At 49.4% G+C, this 22956-nt stretch overlaps 9 protein-coding genes across 9 annotated transcripts; 5 read left to right on the forward strand and 4 right to left on the reverse strand.

The window, feature by feature from the left end:
• Positions 1 to 177: 177 nt before the first annotated feature.
• UREG_02827 (mitochondrial processing peptidase beta subunit) lies at positions 178 to 1832 on the reverse strand (the record flags this gene model as incomplete). The annotated part of the gene is made up of 5 exons (XM_002543265.1): positions 178 to 568; positions 624 to 1318; positions 1373 to 1450; positions 1504 to 1629; positions 1683 to 1832. The coding sequence occupies 5 exons, from the start codon at positions 1830 to 1832 to the stop codon at positions 178 to 180; spliced, it is 1440 nt and encodes a 479-aa protein (XP_002543311.1).
• A 1878-nt stretch (positions 1833 to 3710) lies between these two features.
• On the forward strand, positions 3711 to 4274 carry UREG_02828 (uncharacterized protein; the record flags this gene model as incomplete). The annotated part of the gene is made up of 3 exons (XM_002543266.1): positions 3711 to 3882; positions 4012 to 4040; positions 4107 to 4274. The coding sequence occupies 3 exons, from the start codon at positions 3711 to 3713 to the stop codon at positions 4272 to 4274; spliced, it is 369 nt and encodes a 122-aa protein (XP_002543312.1).
• An 831-nt stretch (positions 4275 to 5105) lies between these two features.
• Positions 5106 to 5607, forward strand: UREG_02829 (uncharacterized protein; the record flags this gene model as incomplete). Its single annotated transcript, XM_002543267.1, has 2 exons — positions 5106 to 5211; positions 5297 to 5607. The coding sequence occupies 2 exons, from the start codon at positions 5106 to 5108 to the stop codon at positions 5605 to 5607; spliced, it is 417 nt and encodes a 138-aa protein (XP_002543313.1).
• Positions 5608 to 6163: 556 nt separating this feature from the next.
• On the reverse strand, positions 6164 to 7874 carry UREG_02830 (uncharacterized protein; the record flags this gene model as incomplete). The annotated part of the gene is made up of 3 exons (XM_002543268.1): positions 6164 to 6474; positions 6539 to 6712; positions 6752 to 7874. The coding sequence occupies 3 exons, from the start codon at positions 7872 to 7874 to the stop codon at positions 6164 to 6166; spliced, it is 1608 nt and encodes a 535-aa protein (XP_002543314.1).
• Positions 7875 to 9134: 1260 nt separating this feature from the next.
• Positions 9135 to 13735, forward strand: UREG_02831 (pyruvate carboxylase; the record flags this gene model as incomplete). Its single annotated transcript, XM_002543269.1, has 13 exons — positions 9135 to 9373; positions 9451 to 9513; positions 9564 to 9634; positions 9688 to 9832; positions 9916 to 9953; positions 10008 to 10122; positions 10185 to 10418; positions 10566 to 11133; positions 11187 to 11518; positions 11785 to 13106; positions 13177 to 13328; positions 13585 to 13628; positions 13663 to 13735. 13 exons carry the CDS (start codon positions 9135 to 9137, stop codon positions 13733 to 13735), a joined length of 3396 nt encoding a protein of 1131 aa, XP_002543315.1.
• Positions 13736 to 13936: 201 nt separating this feature from the next.
• Positions 13937 to 15591, reverse strand: UREG_02832 (uncharacterized protein; the record flags this gene model as incomplete). Its single annotated transcript, XM_002543270.1, has 2 exons — positions 13937 to 15079; positions 15130 to 15591. 2 exons carry the CDS (start codon positions 15589 to 15591, stop codon positions 13937 to 13939), a joined length of 1605 nt encoding a protein of 534 aa, XP_002543316.1.
• Positions 15592 to 16494: 903 nt separating this feature from the next.
• On the forward strand, positions 16495 to 18879 carry UREG_02833 (succinate dehydrogenase cytochrome b small subunit; the record flags this gene model as incomplete). Its single annotated transcript, XM_002543271.1, has 7 exons — positions 16495 to 17040; positions 17150 to 17489; positions 17951 to 18178; positions 18256 to 18273; positions 18391 to 18457; positions 18508 to 18627; positions 18714 to 18879. The coding sequence occupies 7 exons, from the start codon at positions 16495 to 16497 to the stop codon at positions 18877 to 18879; spliced, it is 1485 nt and encodes a 494-aa protein (XP_002543317.1).
• A 228-nt stretch (positions 18880 to 19107) lies between these two features.
• On the reverse strand, positions 19108 to 19944 carry UREG_02834 (uncharacterized protein; the record flags this gene model as incomplete). Its single annotated transcript, XM_002543272.1, has 1 exon — positions 19108 to 19944. One exon carries the CDS (start codon positions 19942 to 19944, stop codon positions 19108 to 19110), a length of 837 nt encoding a protein of 278 aa, XP_002543318.1.
• Positions 19945 to 21824: 1880 nt separating this feature from the next.
• On the forward strand, positions 21825 to 22648 carry UREG_02835 (uncharacterized protein; the record flags this gene model as incomplete). Its single annotated transcript, XM_002543273.1, has 2 exons — positions 21825 to 21945; positions 22017 to 22648. The coding sequence occupies 2 exons, from the start codon at positions 21825 to 21827 to the stop codon at positions 22646 to 22648; spliced, it is 753 nt and encodes a 250-aa protein (XP_002543319.1).
• Between the last annotated feature and the right edge of the window lie 308 nt (positions 22649 to 22956).

The following is a 22956-nucleotide window of genomic DNA, read 5'->3' on the forward strand; positions in this document are numbered from 1 at the left end:
CGTCTTTTGATCAACTAACAAAAGGAAAATATGAGCATCTCAGTGGATGGTCTCGGGTACTGTACAAGATGGACTACATACGGGCTATCAATGATGTTGCCTATCTATCAAAAATATTGCCAGGAGATGAAGTGTTAACGACACAAAGGTAGAGGATTTTGCGGGTGAATAGGTCCTTTATGCCGCGTTTCGGCTCATGTCGTTGCGGATTCTCTGGTAGTCCAGCATGCCTTCGACGCTGCCGAAAGCACTGACGGCAATGTCTTGATCCCACAGTTTTCGCTGCGCAAAGTCCATGATGTCCTTTTCCGTGATCCTGTCAATTACGCGCTCAATGTCTTGAGGGGACATACGGCGTCCAGTGGTGACAATCTGGCGGCCAATATCCTCAGCAACGGCAGTAGTACCATCGAGGGAAAGGAGGATGGAAGCCTTGAGCTGGGCTTTAGCGCGCTCGACCTCGGCAGGGGTGACATTGAATGATAGACGGGACCATTCGCGGAGAGTAAAATGGATGAGATCGTCGAGGGCCGTCTTATTCTCGCTCACAAGGTAAATTCCCCAAAGACTGCATCATTTGTTAGCTCCCATACCATCCCAAATATCAAGGACCTGTTACCTACCCTGTATCACTGTAGCTGGTCGAGAAACTCATGAAACTGTTGGCAAGGTTGTGGTGGCTAATAAATGAGCTCAATTTGCTGCCAAGGAATGGCGAATTGCCCATTGCCCGATCCCAGTTGCCAACGATGGCTTGAGTAACCAGGGCAGGGAAGTAATCGTCATCCTTCCAGCTGACACCTTCAACCGCAAGAGCGATATGAGCAGTGGGCACAGTATCATCACGGATTCTAACATCAGAGCCAATGAAATCAGGAGTGCGCTTCTGTTCCGCTGCAATTGCCAAAGCAGCCGACGTTGGAGGCTGGCTTGGGAGCGAGCCAAAATGTTGTTCAGCAAGCTTCACCAGTTGCTCGTGTGGCACACCACCAGCGCCCACTAGGACCATGCGATCAGCGGTGTAGTTCGTCTTGATGTAGTCAACCAAATCCTGGCGCCCGATACTCTGAATATTCTGCTTTGGGCCGAGGATGGTTCGGCCAAGGGGCTGGTTCTGGAAAGCCGTGGCATGGAGATGGTCAAAGACAACTTCCTCAAATTGTTTGTCAACCTCTTCTTGCTCCCGCAAGATCACGTCTCTTTCGCGCTCGATGGCGGAAGGTTCTAATTTTGAGTTTTGGAGAATATCGGACAAAATATCAACGGTTTTGGGAACATCGGCATTGAAGGATTTGGCGTAGTAGACAGTGTTCTCACGCTACAAGAATATATCAGAAAAGTAACAATATTAGCCCGGAATTAGTGTACAGACCGAAGTGTAGGCATTCAGATGCCCTCCCATATTCTCAATTTCCAGCTCCAATTGGTGCTGGGTTCTTCGGTTGGTTCCCTAAAGCACCATTAGCACCGATTCGGGTCTGTATAGTGAGCCTAGGAAAATACCTTGAAGGCAAGATGTTCAAGGAAATGTGCGGTGCCATTTGTTTTGTCTGTTTCCGCCCTGCTCCCAGCGTCGATCCACACTCCGACCGTTGACGTCTGGGCCCATGGAGAATACTCGGTAGCAATCTGTCTGTGTTCAGTGACTGTAAAGATAGAAGCCAAAAGGGCCAATGGCCTACCGTCAAGCCGTTAGAGAGCGTAGTCGACTGCGTCGTGGCAGGCGTGGAGATTGGGGTTGCAAAGCCGCGTTTGGCTGGTCTCACAGCCTGGAGAGCAGCCCGGCTCCGAAGAGCACCGTTCAGGCTCGAAGCTAGTCGCCGAGATGCCATGAGGAGGGATGTCTGGAGGGAAAAGGAGCAATTGGCGTGTGATCGCGGACGGATTGCCTGGCGTTCGGCTGGATTGACGGGCAAAAAGCTGCTTTGGAGTCAAATTATCGTCCCGGTCACGTGGCCGCGAGGGTGACGGCCCATCTGCATCGCATCTCATTGGTGGGCTTGCTTGTCAGCAAGATATATACATATCGCTTGACGGTTGCCTCTCGATGATACACATTTGATCCCACCCTCGAGGCTCGATGCCGTTATGATGTGTTCGATATCGAGCAACCTTCCTCAGCGTCGTGACGTACACACCAAAGGCTGGGCCAATATACGGGTTTCATTTGACCGATCTGGCGTTGACCTCCGGCGCACAACACGCTACACACGCGGATAGCCCGGAGGAGAAGCCCGTATTTTGAGTGGACAATTGGTGGAATCTTTGTGTTGCCAGCAACTGAATCGAGATAACTAGACCAGTCAACAGCTTAGACGTCGCCCAAAAGTTTGGTCAAAAGGCCATTTATGTTTGCTTTCCTCCTTATCGCACATGTCTTTTAACCCTGTGTAGCCGGTTGTCTGCCACTTATTCCTCAATGAAGCTCCTGTACGGGCTTCCCGGGCAGACTCGCAGACTGATCTCATCGGCTAAACATCCACTTTCCGGTTTCTGCTGGTTTCGTTCCGTCCTGCAGTGAGACTTTGGATATGTCAGACTTTTACACTCAATATCCCAAATATTCAAGGGCCCAGGGCAGTAAATGGGCTTGGCTGATGACTTTTTCTCTATCGTAACGCTTAGTTCAGTCCTCGACAATGTCTTGGCCTGGCCCAAGGGCTTCGATTTTAGTTAACCAACTACGGAGTACATATACACTACATTCAGATCGAGGAGATCAGATATCCCCATCGAATTCGGAGTATTAATTACTCCGTTCGTGGAAACCAATTGGCTTCTGACTGATCTCAATCAGACAAAATTTCCCTCGCTCTCCGTCCTCTGAGACATCTTGCCAGCTGGAATCTCGGAACCAATGCTCTTCGAGAGCCAGGATCAAAGAGAAAGCTGTCGTTGGACAAGCCCAAGCGAAGTTTCAATGTGGCCTAAAGCTTGTCCAACTGTGGGATGGCGATCGGCCGAGATCTACCGTTGTGGCTGCCTCTGCTTCTTCCCCTGGAGCCATGATTGAGCCCTCCGTACGCCAACTGGTCGATTTTTCTCCCTTCTCTTAACCCATTGGCCCAAGTCCATGGGCCATAAGGATGACGTGCAAGGCTGGAGAACATCTCAGAGCGTTTGCAGTTCTACAAGGGGCGCAATGGGAAGAATCGTTGGATTTTCGAGAACACCAGGAAAGAGACTGCGAATACTCTCCTTGCTGCTGCCCGGCACTTTTCACATCGTTGCTGTCGCGGAATGTGACGGGGGAAAATGAACAGACGGAGGACGGAGGGCATCGTGCTCTGTCGACAGCGCCCAGCTCTTTAATTAGAGGTGAATTGTGTTCAGCTAGCCAATTGACTTCTGCTCAACGATTGAAATCTTTCAATGCTTTCATTCCGGGCGGGTTAGCACAATAGCGTGCCCTTGATGCGAGTATAGTTGATTGGCAGGGTGAGGAACATGCCGCTCTCCGCAATAAAAATCCGACGTCGTCCCCGGGAAAACGCTTCGACACCGCTGCTGCAACCCTCTGGTCATCAACACTACAGAACAGACGTCGAATGCCTCACCAACAATAGCGTCTGCCGGTAACTTGTGCATCACTCTGTTCCAACAGTGGACCGACGTCGCCCCTGCAACAGGCCATCTCGATGTCCCAGCTGTTTTGTCCTTCACCATTGTTCTATTAAAGAAATCCACGCAAAAAAAGGGTCCGTCGAAAAATGGATGCAAACGGGCAGACACGCCCGGGGTCTCGCGCCTCTTACTCCGACAGCTCAGAGGAACCTCTGCTCAGAAAACCTAACGCAGACGAGCCCATCGAACACCCTCAACTTTCGAAAATTCGCTCCGCCTTCATTATTGCGAGCTTGACCGGGACAAACTTCTCAAGTTGTGTGTCCCACGGTATCATCACAGTTGGCTTGCCGTATATCGCCGCGGATTTGAAATTGCCAGATCATCTTCTTCTATGGTATTTTAACAACGGCTCCAATCGATTCATAGCATCGTGCTAACGTATAGATACAATCCAGGCCGTCATCCGTCTCTGCGTATGTTCCCACCTTCACGTTGTCTTCTTGATTTGCCGAAAGATACTCGCTAACGAGCTTTTGCAGACTAGCAAGCGGTTGCTTCTTGCTTATTGCAGGAGCATTGGCGGACTTGCTTGGGGACCGCCTTATCAACATTATCGGCACATGGATACTTGCTGTTTCAGCTCTGGGATCGGCAATGGCAACTACCGGCGCTTCGCTAATAGGATTCCGCCTTATCGAGGGGATTAGCGTTTCCATGTGCCTCCCGACCGGAGTCAGCGTTATTACTCGATCATTTCCGCCTGGAAAGCGGCGGAACGTTGGCTTTGCCTGTCTAGGTCTATCTCAACCGCTCGGATTTTCCCTTGGAATGGCCTTGGAAGGAGTGTTTGCGACCGCCAAAAATGGTTGGCGCGTTGGCTTCTACTTTTGCACCGGAGTTGGCCTTATTTTTGCACTGTCAAGCATTCTAACCTTGCCCGCGGACTATCCGAGACCTAACTTCCACTGGCGTCGGATCTTATACGAAATTGATTGGATTGGTGCTCTGGTCGCCAGCGCTTGTTTGGGTATCGTATCTTACATCTCCGCGTGAGTTCTACATGATTCCTTATCTCTTTGCATTATCTCTAACGCTGTGTTGTGATGTAGGGTGCTCACGGACGATATATCAAATCTATACGAAGTAAAACAAGTTTTATTGCTCCTGGTTGCCACAATTCTTGCCCCGGTCTTTGTATTCTGGATGGACTTTCAAGAAACCCGTGGGAAGCCAGTTTTAATCCCGAATTCATTGTGGAAAAATACAGCATTCGTGGCAATTTCGATGGTGGTCTTCTTAACCTGGGGCGTGCTTCAGGGCTCAGAGCTCTTCTTGAGTCTGTTGTACGTTGGCATATTTTCTGCTTTGGAGGCATGCATTTCTGACAACTCTCTAGTTTCCAGAAAATTCAACATTTATCGCCTCTCAGGACGTCGCTTAATCTTTTGCCGAATATATTCATTGGCATAATATTAAACGTGACCACAGGGCTGATAGTGCATGCTCTCCGAATCAATTATCTCATTGTTCTGACCGCCATGGTTGCCGCCGTTTCACCGCTACTAATGGCTTTAATTGACCCAGGATGGAACTACTGGGCGTGCGCTTTCTGGGCAGTTCTTCTGGGGCCAGTATCTGTCGATGGTACGTAATTTCGTGTGCAGCGGGATTGCATAAGAGCTCAGACTATAACCGTGTTGTTCAATGCTGATGAGTTCGTTTCTACTAGTGGTTTTTACTGTTGCTCACCTCATCATCACGGATATATTTCCCGCCTCGACCCATGCTCTGGCGGGAGCCGTTTTTAACACGATTGCGCAGCTTGGAACGTCGATCGGATTGTGCACGATAGCTATAGTATCGGCAGCCACCAAACGTTCTTCGGGTTACCCAGAGGACTCTCCGGATGCCCTGTTGGCGGGATACAGAGGAGCGTTTTGGACATGCTTTGTGATGATGGTGGCTACCGTCCTGATCGGGCTCACTGGATTGCGTAAAATTCATCGACTGGGCGCTCCAAAACCAGATAGTTCCGACTAGGATCAGCAGTGGTGGACTGTGTCAGATATGGTGGAAATTGGGACCACATTTTGCTTCCTGTTACAAAAGAGTTTGAATTAAGGGTTCTCTGGGGTGGATTAGTGTATACGGCATCTAGTTTTCAGTGTGTATCTATTAACCGTTGAGAGCGTTAAGAGTCGCAACAGACTAGAGTACTGCTGGGAGTAAAGGGCCTTTAGGGATATTATTTAAAATTGCTCGTTTGATTCTCGCCAAATGACATGGTGACCGAAACTTTTATATATTGGCCAATGCCGTATATAACTTTCTACTCTATGGGATTAGAAAACTAATCAACTAATTGCCTGGTTAATTGTTAGGTAGTGGACTTCGTCCGTGTCACGCTGACCCAAAGTGTTCCGACCTAATCACATCTCTATGCTTTCCCAACCTCATCCGTCTCCATTCTATATCAGTCATGGGCTCTCCAGGATCACGTATGTACAACCAGACGTACTAACTACCTGATCTCCTATGCTACAATGTCTAATCATGTTATTTAGGCGTATCTCGCAGTATTCGCCATAATGTTTGCTCATCGTCTGTCCAAGGTCGAGTGAAGCTTGTGCTGTTTCATAGGTAAAACGCAGATGAGGTCAAGCAAAGCCCAAACAGCCATGGTCAGCCATACAGCTTGGAATGCGTCCATGTATGATGCAATTGCCTTGTCGCGCCAAGCTTGTGGAAGCCTGTGCAATTCTTCGAGGTTGTCACGAATGCGGCGGATCTCATCTGCAGCACCTGGCCGGGCCCCAAAGTTCTCCCACAGTCGCTTATTCAGTGTATACTGATAGATCGCAGACGCAATGGCTAAGCCCACGGTACCCCCCACGCTGCGGGCCATATCTGAAAAGAACGTTAGTTGTTGCTTTCATTGGGAGTGATCCGGATACAGGCCATGCCTACTTACACACGGCGGATGTGACTGTTGCCAGTTGCGAGTGCGGCACCGCAGCGACAGATGCAATTTGGGTAGTTGTCAACACTGCAGTGTAGCCTGCTCCAACCAGGAACAGGCCCACGCAAGTCACCCATCCCGGACTATCTTTGCCCTGGTGCGTGTACAGCCAGACGCCCATACCAACTACAAGGATGCTTACAACTGTTAGTCCCACATACCTACCAGTTCTTTTCATCAAATACCCCACAGCGAGAGCACCCAGTGGCACTCCAAGAGGTGATGAAAGCAGCTTTAGTCCGGCTGCCGTTGCGGAGCCACCAAGCACTTGAAGATATAGCGGAATATAGAATATTCCCGTCAATGCAATCATGACAGAGAGAAGGCTCATGAGGCAACACGCTAGGACCGTAGGGTCGGCTAGAAGCCTCACCGGGATAATTGGCTGTTCTACTCTGCTTTCCCAATGGATAAAGCCGATGAACAGAGCGACTGAAAGCGGGATGGAGACAAGCGGCAAAGGGTGTAGCCATGGCACCAAGTTTCCCCCGGAACTGAGACCAACTAGGAAGATGACAAGGTATCCAAGCGTTAGGAAAGCTCCAGTGAAGTCGATACGTTTAAAGTATGACTTCTTTGACTGCTTCGGAGGGACCTTGACTAGGATATGCACCGCTATTACAGAGAGCAAAGCGGGAGGGACTTGGATCAGGAAAGCAAGCCTCCAGCCTAACTTTGTGTAATCGTTCAGCGCTCCGCCGACCACACCGCCAACCATGGCGCCCGAGCCGTACCACACATTTGCAAGTCCTTGGGCTAATCCTCGCTTTCGTAGAGGGATTAGGTCTGAGCTTAGGAAGTTTGCAATACAAATCAAACCACCTCCGCCAGCGCCTGCTATCACACGCCCCAGGATCAAAGTGTATTGGTCCCTTGCCAGTCCGCAAAGGAGGTTCCCGGCCGCAAAGAGGATGTTGCTGATTACCAGGCATGGCCCACGACCGAAGATATCCGTGAGCCGGCCAAGAATAGGCTGACAGGCAGCATTGGCGATCAGATAAGCCGTGACAAGCCAGGACAGCTGGTGTAGCGAGTGAAACTCGCTCGATATCGGGCCGGAGAGCGTGGCGATAATCGTTGAATCAATCGCCCCCAAGAAGACGCCGAACCAGGCGGTACACATAATAAGCGCCACTTTTGTGAAGGAGATATCTTGGGTAATAGTGGCTTTCTCGTCGTCATCCTCGTCGGCATGGACTGGTGCATATGCTGCTGAACCCCCGTTCTGGCCATGATTTAGCCGCGGTGTCCGTTCCGCGGTGTTGGCGGTTTCCTCGTCAGATGGCATAGCGGCCACGATGTCATTCTAAACGAGGTCATTAGCACGATGCCATGGATTCAATTATCGGAGCGAGAGATGCATATTCTTTTCGTCATCGCTTGAAGGGACAACACACCAGGAAGCATATAATCCATTCAAGCGTTCAATCACATCGCGAAATTGTCCGCGGCTGTCGAAAGTCCTAGTTCTTGTATATAAATTTTATATCGCTTCAGATACGGGATTCCCCCACTCTGACCGATCCCCTTCCCCTGTCGAGAGCAGCCTCAAGGGTCCGATCAACCTAGATCGTAATCTGACAAAACTTGCAGAATGCAACACGCCGTGCATACACCCATGGTAGATCAGGTCTTCGTCATTGGTTACGCAAGATCTGCGGGAATTGAGGCTCCAGCGAGCGGAATGCAGACGAGTCGAACTCTTGATGCGGGTTGTCAAGACGACTGTATCGGCCCGACCGAGCTGGATCAGCCAGGCGATACATATGTACCCACATCCGTGCCCCCGCGGATGGAGCTATGATCTCAAAAATGACACAGGGCATATATGACGACTATTGTGAGGAAATGAAAAGAATCTCTCTGCCACCCGACATGGAATTCGTATCGATTTCCGCGATGTGTCTACGGCTATGATAGGCGTGAAGTTGTTAACTATTTAGATGCGGACTGTCTTTTCCTTGGCCGGAGCGCAGGATAATCAGCAGATAGATCATCAGGAAGCAGGATCCGGGAAGATCGCCCGCGTTCACATCACCAACCCCTGCCACACGAGTTCAATGCTCTGACGTTACATTGTATAATGGGCTGCCGCCCGGTTGGCATCTCCGATTCACACTGAGCCTTTTCCGCTCTAGAATCGAGACAATGTGGGATGACTGCAGGGCTGAGCATTCAAAACTCAACGGATATTTTGACCCTCAATGGTCCTCCAAGTGGATTTGACTGGTCGAATGGACTCTTCCAAGATGGATGCTCTCTGTTTACCAAGCGCAGAAGGGTGTGATATGAAGCTCCAGCTGATATTCAATTGACTTACCAATTGCCTCAACGGGTAATTAACGAGGCATCATCCCGACTATCCTTACAACACGTGTGACGCATCCAAAGTAACACGAGCCGGCCAGCCATCGGGGGTTCGTCATTAGATTGCTTCCACAGGGTATAAGGGTGATTCTGCATCAGGTTTCAAAAGCTTCCACTTACATGTTTTCCCCAACCGCTTCATCAGCTGTCGCATCAAATCGGCCACCTAAATAATCTCGCAATGAAGCAGCTCAAGGTACTCGTCGCCAACCGAGGTGAGATTGCTAGTCGCATTCTCGTGGCAGCTCATGAATTGGGCATGGCCACGGTGGCCTTATACTCAGAAGAAGACCGTTTCGCTGGTTATAGAAAAGGTTTGTTTGGAATGGACTCCATTGTTGCGAGCTATGAAAAACTTACCGGTTTCGCAGAAGCCGACGAGTCATACCTAGTTGGCAACCAACCTGATATAGGCCCGGTGTAGGTCCGATACTAGGGCAAACGTGACTCGATTGGGGTGAATAGGGCTGGATAGGATGGCTGACGTTTTATACCAGCCAAGCATATCTCGATGGCGCCAATATCATAGAAATTGCGAAGCAACATCGCGTGGATTTGATGTATGTTCACATCGGAATCGCAAGGATGTATCGGCTAACCAACCAACTAGCCACCCGGGTTACGGATTCCTCTCGGAGAATGCAGACTTTGCGGCTCAGGTGAGAGCCGCAGGCCTGAAGTGTATGCTCCTCATGGCTTTCCAGAATGTTGCCCCAGCTGACTGCGGCCTGTAGTTGTCGGACCACGCACCGAAACCATTAGAGAAATGGGAGACAAAGTGACAGCGCGGCGGATTGCACAGCGTTTTGGCGTCCCAACAATTCCAGGAACCAACGGACCTGTGCGCAATCTACAAGATGCATATGACTTTGTAGAAACGTATGCCGACAACCTTTCTACCTTGCTGTCAACCGATTCCTAATTTTCACGGATGTGGCTGATACTTTCTCGTTCGCATATAGTCACGGGTTTCCGGTCATTATCAAGGCGAGTTTTGGAGGTGAATAAATCATAGTTCCATATTCGGTATAAATAAGTTTGACCGGTTTAATAGGTGGTGGGCGGGGAATGCGAGTTGTACATCAGAAAGGGGCCCTCGAAGAAGCCATTTCTGCAGCCCGTTCCGAAGCGAATGCAGCATTCGGAGATGGTGCAATATTCATGGAAAAGTAAGTACTTGATTACTGAAAATGTTCAACCGCATGTCAGATTTGTATCAACAAGTGTGCAGGTTTTTGGACCGCCCAAAACATATTGAAGTCCAAATTCTGAGCGATTATCATGGCAACCACGTCCATATATGCGAACGAGACTGCAGCGTGCAGCGCAAGCATCAAAAGGTCGTCGAATTCGCGCCAGCTGTGAGCATCTCGCAACATGTTCGTTGGGGTGTTTTGGACGCCGCAGTAACGCTGGCCCAAGGATTGGATTATGGCAAGAATTCGTTTTCCTATGCCTTTGTCGCGTCTCAGGACTGACATTTACTGTAGAGAATGCTGGAACGGTAGAATTCCTCGTCCAGGACGAACAATTTTACTTTATTGAAATGAATCCTCGAATGTATGATCTGACCTCGCTCAGTCGAGATTGTTTGGCGCTGACAGTATGATAGTCAGGTGGAACATACTGTCACTGAAGAAGTGACCGGGATCGACATAGTTGCTGCGCAACTGCGTATTGCCTGCGGGACCAGTCTCAAAGAATTGGGACTGACTCAACAGAAGATTGAGACCAGGGGCTTTGCAATCCAGTGTCGAGTCACTACCGAAATCCCGTCAGAAGGATTCCGTCCGGATAATGGTACGATCAGTGGATGCCGTTTGCCCACTGGCAACGGTGTGCGTCTGGACCATAGCGAATGTTTCCTGGGAGCGCGGATAAGTCCATTTTATGACTCGTTACTTGTCAAATGCATCTGTTCCGGCCCCGACTTTGCATCGGTTATCAGCAGAACGATTCGTGCCCTGAAGCAGTTCCAAATTCGTGGTATCCAAACAAATCTCGAATTTTTGATTCAGCTCCTAAAACATCCTACATTTGCGGCAGGAAACTGCTGGACGTCCTTTGTAGACGACACACCTGAACTGTTTCACTTGAATGGCCAGATTGATCCAGCGCAAGGTTTAATGCGATTCCTGGGCGATGCGGCGGTGAACGGTAGTCGGGTTCAAGGGCAAACGGTGCGGTTTCAGCATGCAGTCATCGTGATTCTAATCCCTAACAACGTTTTTAGAAACCGCCTGGACTAAAACGAGATATCACCATCGGCAAGCTTACGGGCCCAAAATCCGGAGATGAGATCAACACTGATATCCCATGCCAGCAAGGATGGCGCAATATTCTTACGCGATACGGTCCACAGGCATTTGCACAGCAAGTTAGAGCACATCGTAAGACGTTGATTACTGACACAACGTGGCGAGATGGACAGCAGTCTCTTTTAGCAACAAGAGTTCGCAGCAAGGACTTGGACGCGATCGCCAAGCATGTCAGCTATGCCTACCAAGCAGCATATAGTCTGGAGTGTTGGGGAGGTGCCACATTCGATGTGATGCTGCGATTCTTGTACGAGGATCCGTGGAAACGTTTGGTATTTTCTCTCCGTAACTTTCACCTAGGCAACTTCTAACGTTCAACAATAGCGCAAACTCCGAAAACTGGTGCCGTCAGTCACCCTTCGTTGAGCGCACTAAAGATGTCATGGAGACTAACCTTTTACAGGAACATTCCATTTCAAATGCTCCTAAGAAGCACGAACGGAGTCGCATATTCAGCGTAAACGATTCGACCCGTTTCTGCTAGAATCCATATGCTAACTGATTCGCATCTAGATTGCCGGATAATGCTCTTTTCCATTTTGTGAAGCTAGCAAAGGATACAGGAGTTGACATCTTTCGTGTCTTCGACAGCTTGAATGATCTGGAGAATTTGAAGGTTGGCATTGAAGCCGTCCACGCAGCCGGTGGGCTTGTCGAGGGGGCCGTGATGTACACTGGCGATATGTTGGAACCCGGCAACAAGTATAATTTAGAGTATTATCTGGGGATCGTCGACCGCTTGGTTGAATACGGCTCGCACGTCATCGCTATTAAGTCCATGTCGGGCGTCATGAAGCCAGCGGCAGGAAGAGCGCTGGTGAAGGCCATTCGCTTAAGGTACCCCGATATACCAATTCACATGCACACGCACGATACAAATGGAACTGGCACCGCGACAATGTTGGCCTGTGTTGAAGAAGGGGCAGACATCGTGGACACGGCGATCGATAGTCTGTCCGGATCCACATCGCAACCCGCCGTCGGCGCTGTAGTTGCCTCGCTTCAAAACACGGAGTTTGAGTCCGCCTTGCACTTGGATCAGATAAGAATGATTGATGCTTACTGGGCACAACTTCGGTTGGTATATGCAGGGTTCGATGCCGACTTGAGGTCACCGGATCCGACCGTCTACAAGCACGAGATTCCGGGAGGGCAGTATTCCAATCTCATCTTTCAAGCCCGGGAGAACGGTTTAGGTGATAAATGGGATAAGACCCTTAAAGCCTATGAGGATGCAAACCAGCTCCTCGGCGACATCATCAAAGCAACGCCTACATCAAAGGCTGTGGGAGACTTAGCTCAGTTAATGGTCGACCTTAAAATTTCTGCAGCGGAGGTGCAGGAACGTGCGTCGAAACTTGATTTCCCTCAGTCTGTTGTAGATTATTTTGAGGGTTTGATGGGGCAGCCACTTGGAGGGTTCCCGGAGCCTCTTCGCACCCGCATACTTCGAGGAAGTCCGGCGAGTATCAAGCAACGGCCCGGTTTGACTATGAAACCGATCGACTTTAATCATGTTCGCCAGGAGATTTCGTCTCGGTTTCCTGGAAGCTCAGTAACGGAATACGACGTTGCTAGTTATGTAATGTACCCGGAGGTCTATATGGGCTTCCGTCAGGCGCGACAGGAATTTGGCGACCTCACCACGCTCCGCACACCAGACTTCCTATTGCCACCTGAAATCGGTCAGGAAGTGCAATTAAAACTGGATGATGGCCAAGAGGTGGTCGCCGAGATGTTGGCAATTCGACCTGCGGACCCGGTGACAGGAAAGCGGGAAGTGCTATTCCGGCTTAACGGAGAAGTTTGTTTTGTAACAGTCCAAGACGACAAAGGTAGGTTGCCCATACTGCACCATCATGATTCAACGCATAATCCTGGCTGTATGCTAACGGGGGGGATCAGCAACGCCAAAGCGGAAGCTCCGAAAGGCCAACCCTAAGGTCGAACGGGAGCTAGCCGCCCCAGTGGCTGGCCGCATTGCTCGGCTGATGGTCGTGTCTGGAGACACAGTCAAAGCTGGCGAAACGCTTTTGACTGTAAGCGCGATGAAGATGGTAAGTGATTCTCCGAGGCTGTCAGTATACTTTCGAGGATATGCTCATAGAGATCAGGAGGTCAATGTTAGCGCTCCAGTAGGCGGGCGTATCGGGTCAATCACCATATCTATCGGTGATTCGGTAGAACGTGGTGATTTGCTGTTGCAAATCGAATCACCAATCATCAATGGGTCAGAAAACTGAGATGGAAGAGGGTTGTGCGTAAATAGATACTATAATCAAGGGCCTGTTTGGCTGCTCGCCTATCCTGTAGAGATATGGCTCAATGTGTTATGAGGCCAGAGGGATCCTGAGCAGGTAAGCCTTTGCTTTAGTCAATTTCGCTTGACAGTTCCCACAAATCCTCCAACAAAGGTTCTCGCCTGTTTCTTATCAATCTTCTAGACAATACTGTCCAACGATAAGCGTTCCTTGGTGACTTCAATACGGAGTAGTGTAGTTAGAAACCTTGTGCCCGGCTGACACAAAAGTTCCACTTATTATGCGCCAGTGAGCAGAGCAGCAAGAAAGTTGAGCGAAGCTCAGCAGGCTGGGAATCGAGGCCCCAAGGGAAGTGACAATAAAAAATAGTTTGTTCACAGCCGGAAAGTATAGCAGGGCGATTATTAGTTCTCAATCGTGTCATCACCATGTTCGTCAAAAGCATGTTGCAAGAGGAGGTCATATTGTTTTTTGTCCTCCAGCTTCTTAGTGACTGTCGATACGAAATCTAGCGACCAATACCATGGTTCAACCGCAAAGAAAGACTCCTCATCCTGCTCGTTTTTCTTAAATCTTGGCTTGATCTGCTTATAAAAGATTGTGAAGAGACCAGTTGGGCTGGTGACTGCAAAATGATACCAGAATCTTCCGATTTCAAAGCCTTGTTTCAGAAGTGAAGACAGTTTCACTCTGGTTTCAATATTGGTACTTTTCATACAGTTTTTGTCTTCTTCACTGGCTAGAAAATCCACAAATTCCATCCAGATCTCAGCGAATTCATCTGAATCTTCGGCAATCTCATCCATAGCCTTGTTTGTGAGCCAAATAGGAGTTTCAACCATTTCAATTGGTTTAGTACACGCCCATTCAAGGTCCACGAGACAAGTGATATTCCAGTTTTCATCCACAAAAATATTACTCTGGTTGAAATCCGTAAATGTGAAGACAAATGGCCCCCTCGAGAATTGCCTATCAAAAAATGCGGGCAGGACTGTCCGCATTGTTGCTAGTGCTGCCACTTGGTAGCAATAGTCCCCAATATTGTGTATGGCACCTGGCTGATGCCGGATGCGACTGCCATGGATTCCCAGTATATCCGTAACGTACTCATTGACAGTGGCATAAGTAGTATTTCGGGAGATATGCGTTGGAATCTCCTCATTCTCCAAATCTTGAAGTTCGATTGAGAGTGGTCGATTTGTGAGTTGCAAGAAGCCACTATTGTTGATGATGAACGATCCAATTCGCGGTTGCGGAAGCCGCGCAATACTCAAGATAATTCTAGAAAAGCTGCGGAAGAGGTTGCTGCGTAGATCAATGTTATGCCGGTTTTCGGACCATGAACAAGAGAGCATTGTTCCTCGATCCGCTTCGATATGCTCGACAAGGAGATAGGCAGCTATCCGTTGACTGTCATCAGCGATTAAGCCAGTGCCCTGATGACGAATATATTGAGAGGGAACTGGGAGCCGGAGCCATGATAGCAATTGAAACCGGAAGGAATGAAAACACCGTACAAGGAAGGGTCGATATTCAAGATTAGTGAACTGGGTACTGTTAGCCAAGAGTCACTAATTGATGATTGTAGCTTGCTTACAGTTTCGCCCGTCGACATGGCAAAACCATACAATCGAGGAATAGGCACACTGGGGCAATTCTCTTGCAGCCATGCATATGTGCCGGCTTCGCAGCGAACCTTTTCGTCACCGTTGCCAGGCCTGAAGCTCTCTCCAACACGGTATGGCAAGGGAAATCGCAAAATAACGCGCTTTCCCGGCTGTTTCCGCCTCCAATTCCAATTCTCAATGGTGATGGGCACACAGACATTGAAACTACCACAATACCATTCAGCCGTGTCAGCAATACGGCAGATTTCAGAGGAGCCCAGGTTCAGGTGGTGTGCAACAATGGCCTTCATCCAACCATGTCTCGCATTGATCAGCGTGAAGTATCTCTCCCGCAGGTCGACATACTGGAGGCGGTGGAGGACATTGACCTCTTCTTTTTTTGCGAACGAGTAAGTAATCTCCTGACGAAGGAGGCTACGTGTTTTTGGCATTGCAGGCTTCACATCTCGTCTGGTAGCTGGGCTGAACCCCGGAGGACGTGAGGTTGTCGCCGAGTGACTCGTGAGTGAGCCCCGCGACGGATCAACACATGAAAGGTCCGCATTGGGCAGTCACGTGAGCGGCTGGCCCTTTATGACCATTGACAGACCTCAGGGTCCCTCAAGCTTCACCGCTGGAACAAACGGAAATGCAGCGTGTTGAACCAGTGAGGACCTCCCTCACATTGATACCCATGTCCTCGGGTGGCTTTGGGCCCCAGCAGCCTGTGATATTTACAGTCGTGAGCGGATAACTATCTAGCCAAATGACTCGTTAACTAACTAGCTAGTTAATGTGGTTCAAACTGCTCGCTGTCGCGCTTCAAGTCCGGCCGAGCCCGACTCTTTGAGCCCCATTTCACACTGCGTGATGCAAGCCGTTACCAACAAACCGCTTACCGCCAACCGAGGCAAACGGCCAATCGCTCTAAATGCAGGCGAAAGTCGCAGTTAAGTAACTGTTGGGTTTTGGATCCCTGACACTGAATAAGTATAAACGATGGCAGCCGGACCGTGAAACGGATTCCCAGTTCGTCCGACGGCCGAATTCGAGACCCTGGAAAGCGTCCAACTGCGCGAAACACGGTTTCCGGCGCCTCTGTTTTCTTGAACTGATCTTGGCTCTGATGACGTTGCTGAGTCGATTTCTAAGCGTTCCATCCAAGGTGTGAGCCCCTCACCTGTGCCTAGGCGAGAAGCAGATACAAATAAAGAGATTGCTGTTGGAACGTTCTCTGTGGGACCGTTCTGTATAAAATCCATTGTTCTACTCCAATTCGTTAAGAGGTCCCTGTTATTTTACAATTGCAATTGTCGTTTAATCTTGAGTGCCCAGAGATTTAGCTACGAATCACCATGGCCACAGAGAACAGGGCTTTGATCTATCAAAAGGTCCCCACGGAGTTTCCCATCCCTGGAGAGCACTTGACTATCGAGAAGGTGCCATTCGACGAGCATGTCCCCGATGGCGGTGTTACGGTTCAATCGCTCTACACGAGTTTCGATCCATACATGCGTGGAGGCATGCGTCCCAATACTGTCAAATCCTACCGTCCCCCTTACGAAACCGGCAAACCTCTCCCTAGTCTTTCAATCCTCAAAGTTCTAAAGTCAAACAATGATAAGTTTAAGCCTGGCGACGTCGTGTTGGGATTCATGCCCATTCAAGAGTACGTTACTCTTTCCGCGGAAGCGGCTCAAGGACTCCGACCACTAGAGAACCCGTTGGGATTGAGCGATCTCCGTTACTTCCTCGGTGCGCTAGGCATGCCCGGCCTCACGGCATATTCCTCCCTGATGGAGATTGGAAAGCCGAAGAAGGGAGAGACCATCTTCATCTCATCTGCTGCGGGAGCTGTGGGCCAAGTAGTCGGTCAAATCGCAAAACACGAAGGTCTCAAGGTGATTGGCAGCGTTGGCTCCGATGAAAAACTAGATTATATCATGAAGGATTTGGGCTTCGACGCTGGATTCAATTATAAGAAAGAAAAGCCTGCCGACGCCCCTGAAGCGACTCGCACCAGAAGGATTGGATATCTACTATGAGAATGTTGGCGGTGAACATCTCGAGGCGGCTATCGATGCCATGAACGATTTTGGTCGTATCGTCGCTTGCGGAATGATCTCGCAATATAACCTTAAACCCGAAGACCGATACCCAGTTAAGAACATCTTCCTGACTGTTTCTAAACGACTCACCATTCGCGGTTTTATTGTATCTGACCCCGGCATGGGAGATAAATGGGCCAACGAACACCGAGAGCGCGTGTCCCAATGGATCAAAGAAGGGTCTTTCAGGCCAATGACCTACGAAACTGCCGGTATTGAGAATGCTCCGAAGGGCCTGGCCGGTTTGTTCAAAGGGGAGAATTTCGGGAAGGCGGTGTTGAAATTCTGAATACAGTGTTCCCAAGAGTTGGTCCTGGTATAAGTTTTAAGTCCTGCATGTTGAGTGATTCCTGTTTGGGCGAACGCGATGGGTGGATGATGTCGAGTAGGCATTGCGATGATGTTGCGTAAACGAAATAATCTAGCTTTCCCTTTCAAAAGAATAGAAACCAATTCAAGTGCTGCTCTTTTGTCTAGAATAAACTCGTTTTGATTTTGTATTTTGCTCTATATTTTCTTCACGGAAGACATCACGGGATTTCTCGGTTGAAGGCCGTCCTCCCAGCCAATCACACCTCGTCAATTGTGCTGACAACCCGAGGAAGCTGTTCCGAACTCGAACATCGTCGTTGACTGCTCCAAAGCCCATCCCAGTGCGCGTTCTGCAGTCTATCCCAAGGTACCTCTCATATTTATTAACTAGGGTTCTATTTAAGCATGGCTTCGATCATTCGCCCGTCAGCCCCAGCGCTGAGACAGACCTGCATCACATTCTCGAGTTCCGCAAGAAGGGCGGCATTCTATTCCACAAAGTCCCCGTTTGCGGCTATAGCGACGGTGAAGCCGGTGCAATTACAGAAGAAGAATGGCTCGATGAAAATCGCCCAGTTCCATGCTACTAGCAAGAGAGATATTCTGCCTCCGGAGCCGCGTAAGTGGTTCCCTTTTGCGTACCGATTTCATCATCATAAGCAAGGGCATGAAGCTAACGGCTCATTTGCATCACAGAGGTCGTCAAAGGAACCGGTATGTGTAATAGTCGTTGTTGCGGGTCTTACGGGGAGCGTTATTTTGCACGAGCTTGGGAGAGCCCGGAACAATGAAGCCGAATCGCGAACCCTCAAATGCTGACGGAATCTGTAGTCAATGATGCCGCTCCCATTCCCCCTACATCTCCAACACACGGCAGTTACCACTGGGATTTTGAACGGTACGCGGATTCCGAGAGACGCATTTGATGTGGAACTAACGGACTCGCAGACTGGTCGCTATCTCCCTTATTCCTTTGACCATTACTCCATTTGCTGCTGGATCGCTCAACCCGGTTACTGATGCTATTCTCTGCGGTGCCTTGGTCCTCCATTCTCATATTGGCTTCCAGTACGTATTCTCGACCCGCACTCGAACCTATGAGAGCACATTTCACGCGTTTTATCGAACAAGTCTGACCTCTCTGCTTGTTACAGGGCCTTGATCGTCGATTACCTCCCGGCTCGCCGTGTGCCAAAGACAAGAGCTTTGTGTGTTTGGGCCCTTCGCCTCGCCACATTGACTGTGGCTGTTGGCCTCTACGAATTCGAGACAAACGACGTCGGTATCACCGAAGCTATCAAGAGAATCTGGAAGGCATGATAATAAAATTGTATATACATATGCTCTTTTCCTTTCCTGTCTATATTATGTCTTTTTGGTCGTTTGATTGTTGCATTTGAATTTGTTTCCGTATGATTTAGTCCGGGCTTCTCTTGCACGTAGGAGTGTATTGTGGTTTCCGCTCGCGTCAACAGGTATCGGTCTAAACTCTACCTACCGCCGGGTAGGGGTGGTTACAATGGAAGACTATACATGTTGGCAAACTCATCAAGAATCAGACCCTTCCTCTTCGTCTCCAAGTAGGTCCTCATCATCTGCCCGGGACATAACCTTCTCAATCAGTTTCAACGTAGCCCGCAGCGGCAGCCCAATCACATTATCATAGCTCCCTTCAATTCTCTGAACCAATATCGAGCCCAGCCCTTGCATCCCATAGCCCCCGGCCTTATCCACTCCTTCCCGTGTTTTCACATATGCCACAAGCAATTCGTCGGTAATGTCCGGATCGAACCTCACATTCGTCTCCTCCACCACTGTCTCCAACGCATATCCCGGATCCCGAGCGCTCTCTAGGGGCACGATCCCCGCTACCGCCGTGAATACCTTGTGATCCCCCGCGTCCCGCAACGCCTTGAGCATTGTGATATGATGCGCCTCCGAGCGCGGTTTCTCTAGAATACTCCCCGTAGAAATATCGGCCACGATCGTATCCGCCGCTAAAATCAACGCCGGCTCACCCTTATCCGGGTTGTTGATCTGCTGCTGATACACCGTAATGGCTTTGTGGGTTGCGGTCTGTAGGACATATTCGAACGGGGAAAGAGATTTGGGGAAGTCTTCCGGCGTGTTGGAGGGGATAATTTCCACGTCGCGCAGGCCGAGGAACGAGATGATTTGTTTGCGGCGGGGAGAGGCGGAGGCGAGGATCACGCGTTTTGAGCGGAGCTGATTAAGGACCGGAAGGGCCAGCGGCGGGGGGCGGGGGAGCGAGATGGGATTGGTGTTTGGGCCGCCGATAGACGGGATTGAGGCGGCTGTTTCGTAGGACGGAGGGGGCTCGGAGGGGGTGGAAGGTTGAGAACCGAGTGCTTTTTTCTCGGACATGGTGCAGCTGGTTCTGAAAGAAGCCGAAAAATGTCTTCTAAAATATTGATTGTTCAATCTTCTCGCCTTGGTAGCACCTCTTCTGCCCGTTTTCCCCTTGAGATTTGCTCCAGCGGGGGTGACGCAACTCTGTGGCCCCCCCGTCTGGTTGTGGGGTCAGCTTCAAGGTACGTAAATTTGAACAACTATACAGAGCATACTCGAGAGCATTCATGAAAACGCTTTTGAAGAAATGAAAGGAAACAATCAAGTTGGTAATGCAAATTGCTAAGATTGTTATGCAATAAACAACAGACGGTAAATTGTATAGATCAATCCAGTGTTAAACTGTTGCAAGGGATGCTGGAAATAACTTGTCTGCAACTCAGGGCATTGCAGTTAACAAGTTGATGCTAAATATGTAGTTAAGGTACCGGTTGCAAGAATGGGAGAGATTATTGATCGATCTGGTGAAATATCCCCGTGTCAAACAACGGTTTGTTAATGCCAGCTTATGTTCTTTGGCAAGTCAAACTGAGGTAGCTATTATGGGGTAGATTCCATGGGATCCCAGTCTGATACCTATTCTCAAACCCTTTAGCTATACATCTTTTTTAGACAGCTATGACTGTAACGCCAGAGCCAGGTACATATCTTGTATTGTATACCAAAGGTATGGAACAAATGGGGTATCATATCGCTTTGAATTCGGCATTAAATCAAATATTCTAGGGTGCTTCTCAGTTTTTAGATTTCTAGCATTCAAATGCTGACTATGTCGGCTTTGTAACGGTTGAAACGATGAAAGCATCGGTATATCGCCGCAAGACTGTACATACAAAGGCGCTCAAGAACCGAAACAATGCAACTGCGAAGAGTGCTGAACATATCAGGGCGCGTAACATTCCCATCAACCAAAAGAGGCCGCCGTCTAGCGTTATCTAGGAGTAATTCCGCAAAGGAGATTCGTTGTCGTCGTGAAGATATAACTCTCGATCCTCGTGCAAAAGTCGCGTAGAATTCCAACCGAGTCAGGACTTCAAAAACACATTATCAGGGATTTTTGGCCCATATTCCCTATCCGGTCATCGACTGTTCCTCCTCGTTTTTCTATCTCCTCTATCAACTCCCAGTCTCTCCTGCAGCTTCACACGAATGAAGTCGACTGTCTTCCGCAATACCATTCCCTCGCTACGCCCTTGACCCGCTAGGCCTGGCACGAGTTCCGTAAGCCTGTCAAATCCTTCCCTAATTGCAGCGCGACGCTTTTGCTCCGATGCAATATGGTTATTCTTCTTCTCTTGTTCCGTTAATCGAGGCTTTTCTCGTTCTGCTGCCCCGCCTGACATTGGCTTGGGCGAAGCAGAAGACTTCTCTGTCATACAGCCATTATGGTTAAGGGAATCGCCGACGTTTGCTTGCTGGGTGGGCCCTGAAGGCTGCGTAGATGGCAAAAGGGGTGAATTCGAAGGAGGCATGGGCACCAGGACAGTTATCGAGAGATGAGTGTCATCGAGAGGAAGAAGTCCGACGAAGCAAATCGCGGCAAACGGTATCTGCCCTGTCTTAAACGTAGGATAGCAGTGTATTAATGAAAGCGAGAGACGAGGCGTTCTTCTGGAAAGGCGCTCCCAGTGCCATGAGGAGCGCTGTCAGGATCAACCCGCTAATTTGAAGCACCTTTCATTTCTTGCCAGGGTCGTCTGTTTCGGCTGTCTTCGTGCCAAGACCAGCGAACAACCTTGGAGTTGCTGACGTCAAACTTCTGCGTTCCTCGAGAATCGGCGCTTGTCTCTCGTGTATATCGTTCCTCTATCAAAAAGATTGGCCATTGCTTTGAACTTTTGTAGCTCTAGGATTGATCGATTTACTCCCTTCTATCGCCGCTTCTTATACGCATCATGAGCCGTGAAACGCCACTGAGAGGGGCTTGCTCATGTGGAAGAAATCAATATGCCATAATTATCCCTCCAGATTCAACGGAGCAGGCGGAGGTATATTTTGATATCAGCAGTGAGGATAGTACGTGTCCAAAGCACAAAGCCTAGTGAGCAATAATGTACTTTGCTGACCTTCCGATCTCCCTTTTACAGGGCGGATCCAAGGGGCACCCCTAACCGCTTGGCTACGCGTTCCCTTGTTGTGGTATCAGTCCTTCACAAGGTCTTTTTTCCCAGACGAGACCCATGCTACTATACGTCGTGTTTTCGTCCCTGAAAATGCTCCGCACAGCAGACGCGTTTTCTGTGGCTTTTGTGGCACTCCCTTGACCTTCTGGACCGAGGACCCGCCGGAGGAGGCTGATTACATGTCTGTCACAGTTGGGAGTCTTTCAAGTGATGATCAAAACATACTTGAAGACTTGGACATTCTTCCCAAGGAGATTGAGACTGGGGATGTTGCCACTGCTTCAACTGCACTCACCTCAACAGCGCCATCAGCCCTACAACCAAGCGCTGGTGATGCTCAGGTTTCAGTCAGCCATCGAACGGGGGCCATATATGGAATTCCTTGGTTCGAAGAGATGATTCAAGGGAGTCGTCTAGGCCGCGTTGGTAAACACCGACGAGGTTTTGGGTCTTCCGCAGATAGATCGGTACAAATAGAATGGGAAGTTTCCGAATGGCATGACGCGCATGGGGGTGTGAGGACAATGCAAAGCCCCGGTTCAAGTCAAGAACGCGTAAGAACTTCTTTTAAAAGAAAGAGCCCAGAGGTTGGTTGAAGAGATGATATCTAATGATTTTGAGCCAATCTACCCAATATAATTGGAGCATATGGGCCTGAAGTTACTATTGTTTGGCCCCAAAATTGGTATGATCTCAAGCTTACCTGTTTTATGAATAGGAATGATTTACCCTCGAATCTGTTGGCTAGCGGGCTGTGGCTCCAACGAACCGTTGATCATAGTTCTCTGCATCCCTGGGGGGTGCAAAACAGCGCTATTATATGTACAATATTCGGCAAATTTTCTCTCGTGATGAGGAACTTGCGCCTATACGCCGATATGCCGTCGTGCAACGTTAATCCACC

Source organism: Uncinocarpus reesii, genomic scaffold (assembly GCF_000003515.1).
Source record: "Uncinocarpus reesii 1704 scaffold_1 genomic scaffold, whole genome shotgun sequence".
NCBI classification, from domain to species: Eukaryota; Fungi; Ascomycota; class Eurotiomycetes; order Onygenales; family Onygenaceae; genus Uncinocarpus; species Uncinocarpus reesii.